General features: G+C 37.7%; 3 protein-coding genes across 3 annotated transcripts; all 3 read left to right on the forward strand.

Moving 5' to 3' along the window:
• Nucleotides 1-2,246: 2,246 nt before the first annotated feature.
• LOC115972934 (putative receptor protein kinase ZmPK1) lies at nucleotides 2,247-3,537 on the forward strand. The gene is made up of 2 exons (XM_031093156.1): nucleotides 2,247-2,544; nucleotides 2,678-3,537. The coding sequence occupies exons 1-2, from the start codon at nucleotides 2,247-2,249 to the stop codon at nucleotides 3,535-3,537; spliced, it is 1,158 nt and encodes a 385-aa protein (XP_030949016.1).
• Nucleotides 3,538-7,935: 4,398 nt separating this feature from the next.
• Nucleotides 7,936-9,568, forward strand: LOC115972935. The gene is made up of 2 exons (XM_031093157.1): nucleotides 7,936-8,073; nucleotides 9,044-9,568. The coding sequence occupies exons 1-2, from the start codon at nucleotides 7,936-7,938 to the stop codon at nucleotides 9,566-9,568; spliced, it is 663 nt and encodes a 220-aa protein (XP_030949017.1).
• A 718-nt stretch (nucleotides 9,569-10,286) lies between these two features.
• LOC115972936 lies at nucleotides 10,287-11,078 on the forward strand. The gene has a single exon (XM_031093158.1). It carries the CDS (start codon nucleotides 10,287-10,289, stop codon nucleotides 11,076-11,078), a length of 792 nt encoding a protein of 263 aa, XP_030949018.1.

The following is an 11,078-nucleotide window of genomic DNA, read 5'->3' on the forward strand; positions in this document are numbered from 1 at the left end:
GATGAGGAAAATTTTATTGCCCCATCCCCACTCCTTAGGGCCTCACGAAGACCCGCCCCACCCCGTAAAACTCTACTTCTTGTTAATTTGCCCATAACTATTACAATTGTTTTTTAATATAACCTGTTTCATTAATAAAAATATACTTGAAATTTTAAATAAATTTATCCCATCAAATCAAACACTAATTTTTAGCAAAAATTGAATAATATTATTAAAGTGTTTATCAAGACAATATCCCAACAAAAAAAAAAAAAAAAATCTCATAATACAAAATCAATGATTCAATTGTATATAAATTTTTTTATAATAAAGACAAAAGAAAATGTTAAAATTGGTACCTTATTTCCAACCGAGAGAGAGAGAGAGAGAGAGAGTGAGAGAGAGAGAGAGGCAAAAAACCTTGTTGGGTAGAATAAAATAAGTTAATAATATGTTTGTTTAAATAGTAGGGTTTTAGGGTATGAAAAATTTACAATTTAATCTTATCAATACGGGATAGGGCGGGGCAAGTTGGGTCTAAAAAGTCTAAACCCATCCCCACCTCACCCCATGGTGTGGGGCTAAAATCCTGCCCCATCCCCGCCCCACCACCTTTGCAAGACGAGGAAAACCCGTGCAGGGTAAAGCGGGGAAGGGCAGGTCAAGCAGGCGGGATGGGGCAAAATTGCCATCCCTATGATTGTGTGCTATGAGAATTTCCAAACTATTTATAAAAATTAAAAAAAAAATAATTAAAAAAAAAAAAAAAAAAAAAAACTCCACCGCCAGATTGTAGCAAGAAAATTAAATAGCTATTTGCACCTTCATGTGCCTATAACAACTATGATTCTTATGAATTTGCTAGAATTTAGTTCAAAGCCTTTCTCTTGACCAATGAATCAATCTCATACTTGTACCCACAACAAAGAATATAATAATTAATGAGAAGTGTTTTATTGCACATAAGCTGTTTTACACATGTAACACACACTTAAAAAAAAAGAAACTTAAATTGTGATTCTCAAGTTTAACCCATAATTATAATGATGATATTGGATTTATGGACCAGATGTATCCCATTATTATGAAATAATTTAAAATATTGAAAAATGAAATCTTGTCTCATACTCTGTTTCTATGTCTATGTTAAACATATATTTGGGTTTATATGGCCCAAGATGCCCACTTGTAGTATAAATCCATCTACACTTAATCCTTGAACCTACAGCTTCTATATAAACCTTATTAATGTCATTGTAATATGTATGCTATGGACCATCATATAGCAAAAATGTAGTCATCATTGCTTTATATTATTAACATAAGTTGTCAAGGTTGAACCACGTAACCGTTGTATTTTTGTTTATCTCTTTCTTCAATTATGCATTCATTTAATTTATATTTAACAGTTTCCATAATGTGCCAAACTTCAAAATCAGTAAGGTATCTTCTTTTCTTTCTTTTCTTTTTCGTTATGCCCATCAAATCGTTGCATCTTCATCTTTTCAAGTTTGGTCTTTTATTTTTTATTTTTAAATCTTCAATTAAAAAAAAAAAAGAAAAAAAGAAAAAAAAAAAAAAAGAAGAAGAAGCTAAATTGTTAATTTGGTCCTCTAAATATTAGGTAAAGCTCAATTTGGTCCCTCAACCAAGACCTCGTTCATCTATCCACTATCTACTTCTCTAAATATTGGGTAAAGCTCAAGCTTGACCAAGCAGAAGAACCTTTGGTATCATGTATCAACTTCTACATATACAGAGAAGTCATTGATGAATGATGATATGCTAATCTAATTCCATGTACGGGGGTCGTTGGCGCCATTGTCATCACCACAGGTCTAATATTCTAGTTTTGAGTGTAAATGATATGCACCTCTCCTATAATTGAATGGAATATCTTTTTTTTCTTTGACCAAAAATTGCATAGAATTCTTGAACCAATCCTATTGACGAAAGATCATTTGTGAGTGCAAATTTAGATTCAAAGTGGAATTAAATGTCTCATCGGGAAAAAAGCAATAACGTTAGAACCTATGAACTTTGACCATTTTGCTCCAGTCTAAGATTTACAGCAGAATTTTAACAAAAAATTTCAAAGCAGAACTTGGTTGGCTTCAATGTCGGTGACGGCTGAGTACTCTTGGTCTGCTGACTTCTGTTTTAACATATCCATATTTGACATTTTTCTGTTTTATGATCACATTTATTCACTCCAGACTACTGATTGCTCCAGTCAATCTCTAGTTTGAGCTTTCGAGAACATCATGGCTTGGCCAGTTATAGCCCTTCTACTCTCTTTGGCATTTCTTCTCCCCCTTTCATCTTCAACATTAGATGCTAAAAGTGGAGGCACATCTCTCTCAGTAGAGAAGACAGAAGAAGCTCTGAAATCACCAAATGGTGCTTTCTCTGCTGGCGTGGGTGATAATGCCTTTTGCTTTGCCATATGGTTTAGCAACTCACGCACCATAGTTTGGATGGCAAATCGTGACCAGCCAGTTAATGGAAAGCGATCAAAGCTCTCCCTCCTTAAAACTGGCAATCTGATCTTAACCAATGCTGGTACGTTCACTGTTTGGGCCACAAACAGTGTCTCAATTTCCTTAGTACAATTATCTCTCTACAACACCGGTAATCTTGTTTTACGTAATATGGAAGGTGTGTTTTTTGTGGGAAAGTTTTGACTTTCCTACAGATACACTTCTTCCTCAACAACTACTCACTAAAAACATAAAGCTTGCATCCTCAAGAAGTCAGGGCAACTATCATTCTGGATTCTATCAGCTTTTCTTCGACAATGATAACGTTCTCCGCCTTCTCCATAATGATCCTGAGATTTCCAGTATCTATTGGCCTGACCCATGGCTTGCAAGCTGGGAGGCGGGGAGGAACTCATATAACAATAGTAGAATTGCTGTCCTTAATTCCTTGGGGAGCTTTAGTTCATATGATGGTTTTAATTTTATGTCAAATGACCAGGGAGCCATGCTTCATAGAAGATTGACAGTTGATTACGATGGTAATATTCGATCGTACAGTTGGGAAGAGGAGAGGCAAACTTGGATTGTCTCTTGGCAAGCCATTCAGACACCTTGCAATATTCATTTTGCTTGTGGGGCCAACAGTTTGTGCAGTTATGCTGTTAGTTCTGGAAGGAAATGTTCTTGTCTTCCAGGGTACAAGATGAAAAATCATACTGATTGGGCTTATGGGTGTGAAACCGAATTTGATCTCTCTTGTGACAAAAATGAGTTTGGCTTTATGCTGCTATCCCATGTTGAATTTTACGGTTATGATTATGGGTTTCATCCCAATTACACCTTTGATCAATGTTGGGATTTATGTTTGCAATTATGCGATTGCAAAGCATTCCAATACTCCTTTAAGAAGGATACTGGTTTTCCAACTTGTTACCTTAAGATACTATTGTTGAATGGGTATCAATTGCCGAGTTTCTCTGGAGACCTTTTCTTGAAAGTGCCACAAAACAATATCTTCTCTTACGCCAAACCTATAGAAGAATTCAATTTAAACTGCACGAGTAAGGTACAATGATAATGCCTTTTATTGTATTTATTTGTATTTGATAGAAGAAATTATCATATACATCCCTTCCAAAACACATCATCATGTATGGTGGAAGTAGAAGAGCTATTTAGGGTCTGTAATTTTTTAGGAACATACTTTATGTTGCATCTGCACATTTTATATAATCATTTAAATTTTAGTAACAATAGATTACTAATTCAGAATTCCACAGTTTGCAGACAGAACATATGTGGAACGCTATGAAAATGGGACAGTAAAATTTATGCTTTGGTTTGCCAGTGGAGTGGCTGGACTCGAAGTCATATGTATCTTTGTGGTGTGGTGTCTCTTGAACCAAACCCGAAAAAGATCAAGTGCAGACAAGCAAGGCTATGCTCTTTGTGCCAACAAATTTAGAAATTTTACCTATGCTGAACTAAAAAAGGCCACTAAGAGTTTTACTGAGGAAATTGGAAGAGGTGCCAGGGGAATTGTCTACAAAGGGGTATTAAATGACAATTGAGTTGCAGCAATCAAGCATCTCAATGAAGCCAACCAAGGAGAAGATGAATTTCTAGCTGAAGTAAGCATTATTATAAGGATTAACCACACGAACTTAATAGAGATGTGGGGGTATTGTGCAAAAGGAAACCACAGGCTTTTGGTTTTCAAGTACATGGAGCATGGTTCTTTAGCAAATAATCTCTCAATCTCAGCTACTACTCTTGATTGGGAGAAAATGTTCAAAATTGCGGGGGGCATTGCAAAAGGCCTAGCTTACCTACATGAGGACTGCTTGGACTGGATTTTACATTGCGATGTAAAGCCTTAAAACATACTTCTAGACTCAAATTATCAACTAAAGGTGGTAGATTTTGGTCTGTCAAGGCTACAAAACATAGGTGCACTTAAGAATTCAAGCTTCTCAAGGATAAGAGGAACCCGAGGTTATATGGCTCCAGAGTGGGTTTGGAATCTCCCCATCACCTTGAAAGTTGATGTTTATAGTTATGGAATTGTTGTATTGGAAATGGTAACCGGAAAGGGCCCATCAAGTAGTATCCATGCTATACATGATGGTGTGGAGGTAGAGCACAAAAGATTGGTTACATGGGTGAGGGAAAAATTGAACAGAGTGGCTGCAAATACTTCCTCACTTGAAGAGATCATTGATCCAATGTTGGAAGGTAAATATGACATGGGCAAGATGGAAACTTTGGTTTGGGTTTCTCTACAATGCGTAAAAGAAGACAAAGATGTAAGACCTTCCATGAGCCAAGTAGTTGAGATGCTCTTAAGCCATGAAAAAGATTCAATGATGATGATACGTACAATGAGTGCCATCAAGTGGCCTGCTAAATATGATATGTCAAGTCGCTACCTAATATCTTTCCTAAAGCAAGCATAGTTGTGAACCTGTTATGCATCAATTTGATGTCTCTCTCCATGGCATTTTGGCTTTAGCTTTCATTTTAAAGTCAATTAAGAATTTGCATTTTTTTTTTCTTTTCTAAGAATTTGACTAGTACATCTTCCCTTTGAACTAGCCATGTAGCAGCATAGTGCGAAGAGGGAAAGACCGAGATTAAAGGGTTTTTACTGTCTAGGCAATCAAAATGACAAAATTCACTTGGTTCTTTGATATGGAGTAACACAACTAAGAGCAAAGTCCTTAGACTCCATACCACAAGCTAACCTAAGTTAACGATATCAAAATAATCTCTCTAATTATTGGTTCCTATAAGGTTTTTACAGTTTTATGTCCCGCCGCTGTAGGACGCCGCAAAAAACCCTACCTATAGCGGTGGTCACAAAAAACGCCGCAATAGATCTCATGTATAGCGGCGGGCCAAAAACACGCCGCAATAGGAGACATATAGCAGCAGTTTTCGCACCCGCTGCAATAACTCGTTTTTCTTGTAGTGTTGTAACCTTCATAAAAAGCACGTTTTTTAAATTTTGTATGTATTTGATAGAAAATGTATTGATTGGAACCAAACATATATGAGAGTCTTATGAATAAATTACATTTTTTACTCTTAAAGTTTAGTGTTGTTTTTATTTTAGTCCATCAAGTTTGATTTTGTTATTAAAAGGGTTATTCCACTCATCTATGTGGAATGACCATTGAGTACTAAATAAAAAATGTCATTTCTTTTAGAATATTTTAATTGTCAATCAAGTTTATGAAGCCTCTCTCTCTCTCTCTTTCTCTCTCTCTCGGTAAAATTTTTATGAAGCATTCTAAAGAATTTCACTTATTTTCAAAGGGATTCTAGAGTAGTTCTTTTTGTGAATTCAAATAAGGCATTTGATTAAGCTCCCGTTTGGTTACCATATTTTGGGTAAAAAACCACGTTTGTGGTTCCAAAACGTGATATAATGGACTTGGTAAAATTTACAAATTGTCCTTTTTGGGTCCAATAATGTAAATTTTCTTCTTTTTCGCATTATGCCAGATGAGTAGCAATGACCAAAATACTTTTTTTTTTTCAAAAAAAAAACTCAATTTCAAAAAACTAAGCCAAACTTGTCATAAAGTACTAGTTTTTAAATTGATAAGCTCTATGAGAAAATTTTGCAACCCCAACCCTTTGTGCTACAACTTTGCCACAAGTCCCACAACTTTGATGTGGTAAATTATGAGTGGTGAAAAAAAAAAAAATGGTGTTGGATTCATGTGAATGTGACAAACAACTAGTCATAATGTGCCACATAGGTTAGTTGTGAGAAAGTGTGTGGTAAAAATTGTGGTCCTATAATAACTCAAATTCTATTTCTTGTAACTATTCTACTATGTTTTGTCATTTTTGAATTTCAATTCAAAGTATATTTTTGGTCCTTAAAATTTAGGAAAGTTTTCATTTATAGTCCATTACATTTCAAAATTTTGTATTGATCCTTCATGCTTAATTTTGTTTTCATATTGGCATTGCATCAATTTCCACTAGTAATCTAACTATTCATAGTATGGTTTTTAGCATACAACAATGAAATTCTTGCATTCCATAACATTTTAGAGTCAGTACTTCATGAAGTAGTTAAACATGAAGGCACTTAATGATCAAATTATTATCAAAAATTGATGGCAGAACCAATATGAAAATGAAAACATACATAAAGAGCCAAAATGAAAATTATGAAATATAAAAAATATCACAAAAATAATCCTCAACTTTCCAAAAGTGAAATTTAGTATAAATTTCTACATTAAAAAATAGAAGAAAAATAGTGAGAAAATAAATTAGAGGAGAGAGAAAATGGGATCCGGTGAACTGGTTCTTCAACAAATGGATCTTGAGTTTGAAAGAGAAAATCATTTAGAGGAGAGTAATTAATTGTAGGGAGAAAAATATTTAGAGTAACATACTAACATCGATCCATATTGAGAGACACTGGTTCTCGATAGGGTAGGGTAGGGTAGGGTTGCTCTCTATCTTGCCTTACTGAAGTATTTCGTTACCCTTACTTCGAGGACAATCTGTCCCCTCTAGTGGTTGCTATACTAGTAGGGCATGTTTCTTTTCTGGTTTTGTCTTGTCTTTGTTTATAGGGATGGAGGATCTCACTCATAGCTGGCAAAAACTATCTTTGTCTAGTATAGAGGGAGAAGATATGGACCTATCGAGGAATAAGAAAATACAGGGGTTTGCTTTAGTGGCCAAGTTCTTCTCACGTAGGTCATTGAACGTTGATGTTGTGGCTTGGACTTTTCGACCTCTTTGGCGAACAAGCGGGGATTTCCATGACAGTGATGCTAAGCACAATTACGTGGTGTTCACTTTTGAGTTGGAGGAGGATGTTGAGAAAGTTCTTATGGGTGAGCCTTGGTCGTTTGACAGAAATCTTGTGGCTTTCCTTCGGTACGATGGTTCAGTACCAATCCAAGACCTGCACTTTGAAAGGGTTTCGTTTTGGGTGCAGATCCATCACTTACCTTTCTCTCATCTTTCTGAGGAGATAGCATTCAGTTTGGGTGAAATGATAGGACTAGTCATTAAAACAAGGGATGCTTCAAAGTTGACGGGTGGAATATTCATGCATGTGAAGGTCTCAGTGAATATTTTGGAACCGATTTGTCGTGGAAGAAAAGTCACTTTTGGGCAGAATTCAGAACGGTGGATTTCTTTTCAGTACGAACGTCTTCCAAACTTATGCTATTGGTGCGGTAGGTTTACTCACGATGATAAGGAGTGCCCAACATGGCTACAGAGTAAGGGTTCTCTTGCATTGGAGGAACATCAGTTTGGGGCATGGTTGAAAGCGCCACAGTTTAATCCTTCCCGTCATTCTTATGTAGAAGTTAAGGGGTTTGATGCTTAGGATCAACCTCGGCGTGCTTTGGTGGATGAGAAGGGGCCGAATGAAGGTGTGGGACATTCTTTGATCTCGCCGGTGGGGAATTCCGATGAAACAGTGACCAAAATGGATGGAACGGAGAATGCGGCACATGATTTCCATAATCAATTGCAAGCTGATTTCTCGGGAGCAATTAAGGGCATTAAGGCCGTGGATCAAGTTAGTTTGATTTCAAATTCAAAATGTACAACTAGCAGTATTGAGGTAAGCAATAAGGAGGTTTTTTCGAAGGAAAATATGGGGCAATCAATTATGGATATGTAGAAGAGCCGTGAGGTGAGTCTGGAGCCAAAGGACACGGAGTTAATATCCATGGATAAGCAAAAGTTTAGTTTTGATATGGGTTGGGTTGAGAAGAGCCATTGAGGAAAGGAGGGCTAACTAAAACACAGGGTAAGGATAGGGGCAAGCTCATTGGGCCAAGCATTATTTCAACCCAAACTATGATAGACCATGACCAGATTTTGAAACAAGGGCCTAAGAGAAAGGGTGATGCATTGTCTAAGGACTCTACAGAATTGTGGGAGAAGGAAAAGCGTTTGAAGAGAACAGAGGATGTTGGTGCACTATCAATCTTTTTAGGATCAATGGAGGTTGCTGAGTAGCCCCACCGGGTCCAATAAGTCTCCTCAGTTGGATTTGCCAAGGGCTTGGGAACCCTCAGACAATTAAAGCCTTGCAAAAGGTGGTACAACAAGAAGAGCCCATTTTAGTCTTCCTTATAGAGACTAAACTAAATAAAGAGAAAGCAGAGAAAGTTAGAGATCAGTGTAATTTCAAATTCAGTTGGGTAGTACCTAGCGTGGGTAGGAGTGGTGGCCTTGCTCTCTTTTGGAAGGAAGGTATTGAGGTTGAAATACTTGAAGCAAATCAATCACACATTGACACTTTGGTTAAGGGTGTAGTTTCAACAGATTAGTAGCACTTGACTGGTTTTTACGGGGCTCCAAAAACTTCAAGAAGAGATGAATTGTGGGCTTTACTGAAGGTGATTCAAGACAGGTCTACATTACCTTGGTTGGTTATTGGAGACTCTAATGAGCTTGCTAGTGATTCTGAGAAAGGAGGGAGTTCACGACCAAGACGACAAATGAAGAATTTCACAAACACGTTGAACTGGTGTGGGTTATGTGACATGGGCTTTGTGGGACCACGCTTCACGTGGCTTTATTAGTCAGTGGATGGGGATCAGATTAGAGAAAGGTTGGACAAAGCTGTGGCGTCGCTAGCATGGGGTGCACGGTTTAAGGAAGCTCGAGTTTATCACCTCTCAAACTCGGCGTCAGATCACTCTCCTCTTTCGTTGCACTTCTTCTTGAAACAAAAGAAACGGTTTCAACGAAAGATTTTCAAATTCAAATCTATGTGGCTGAAGGATCCAAAGTGTGAAGACATAGTAAAGAACGCTTGGGAGGAAGGAAGCGTGTTTGTCGGTAGATTTCCGATATCGAGGTGTATGGAGTTATGTCGGAATCGGTTAGAAGTGTGGAATAAGAGGGAGTTCGGGCATGTTGGAATGAAGATTAATGAACTTCAAAAGAGACTGGAATGGCTCGAGCTCCAAGCGGCTTCTCCAGCTACCATTAGTGCAATAAGGGAGACACGTGTAGATTTGAATTGTTGGCTGGACAGAGAGACGGCCATGTGGTTTCAGAGGTCCTGTGGGAATTGGTTTCAGGCAGGAGACCAAAATACTTAGTACTTCCATGCACGAGCTTCATCACGCCACAAGAAGAATACCATTATTGGGTTGCTGGATTCAAATGGCATTTGGCAGGAGGGCGAACAAAGAATAGAAGATATTGTGACTAGCCACTATAGTGCACTTTTTTGCTCTTCTGGGCCCACGGAATTTACTGAGCTATTGGCAGCCATTCAACCACATGTATCCGCTTCCATGAACTAGATGCTCAACAGGACCTTCCAAGGCAGTGAATTGTATGTGGCCCTTAAACAAATGTACCCCCTTAAGTCACCGGGTCTAGATGGCATGCCTCCTTTGTTTTCCAAACACTTCTGGCCTTCCATTGGACACTTGGTTACTAAGACGGTACTAGACTTCTTAAACTTCGGTATTGCTCCTCCCATGTTTAATGATACGCATGTTGTTTTGATTCCAAAAAATAAAGATCCCAAAAATATTTCTGATTGTCGCCCGATTAGTTTATGTAATGTGATTTTAAACTTGCTTCTAAAGTGATTGCTAATAGGTTCAAAAAAAGTTCTTCCCTCTATCATCAGTAATACCCAAAGTGCCTTTGTGCATGGTAGGTTGATTACGGATAATGTTCTTGTGGCTTTTGAGGCTATGCACCATATAAGCCATAAAAAGGTAAGGAGGAAGGGTAAGATGGCATTGAAACTTGATATGAGCAAAACTTTATGACCGTGTGGAATGGGTGTGTCTTAAGAAGATTATGGAGAAATTGGTGTTTGATTCGAGATGGAAGAGTTTGATTATGAGATGTGTGACAATAGTATCATATTCTTTCAAAATTAATGGAAAGATTAGCAAATCAATTCAACCTTCAAGGGGAATTCGCCAAAGTGATCCTTTATTGCCTTATCTTTTTCTCATTGTGGCTGAAGGTCTGTTTGCTTTGATTAAGAAGTCAGTGGAGGAAGGGGTACTGGAGGGTATTTCTATCTGTAGGAGGGAGCCTAAACTTTCACACTTGTTCTTTGCTGATGATAGCCTCATATTTTGCAAGGCTACCTTATTTGATTGTGATTATTTACAACAAATTTTCCAAGTGTATGAGAAGGCATCAGGTCAACAACTTAATCGTGCTAAGACTTCTTTTTTTTTTAGCATCAACACCTCAAAAGAGGTTCAGGAGGAAATAAAGGTTCGGTTTGGAGCACAGGTTATTAAACAACATGAAAAATACTTGGGATTGCCATCCCTTGTGGGGAGGAACAAAAGAGCTAGTTTTAATGACATAAAAGTTAAGCTTTCTAAGAAATTGGCTGGTTGGAAGGGTAAACTTCTTTCAAAGGCAGGTAAGGAGGTCTTGATTAAAACAGTGGCCCAAGCTATCCCCCCTTACACCATGAGTTGTTTCAAGATCCTGGACTCTCTTTGTGACGAGCTTACTAGTATGATAAGGCAATTTTGGTGGGGGCAACGAGGAGAGGAGAAGAAGGTGGCTTGGTTGAGTTGGGATAAGTTGTGTGAACCAAAGGAGAGTGGTGGGATGGGTTTTTGA

The sequence above is a fragment of the Quercus lobata genome, unplaced genomic scaffold (assembly GCF_001633185.2).
Source record: "Quercus lobata isolate SW786 unplaced genomic scaffold, ValleyOak3.0 Primary Assembly Scq3eQI_100, whole genome shotgun sequence".
NCBI classification, from domain to species: Eukaryota; Viridiplantae; Streptophyta; class Magnoliopsida; order Fagales; family Fagaceae; genus Quercus; species Quercus lobata.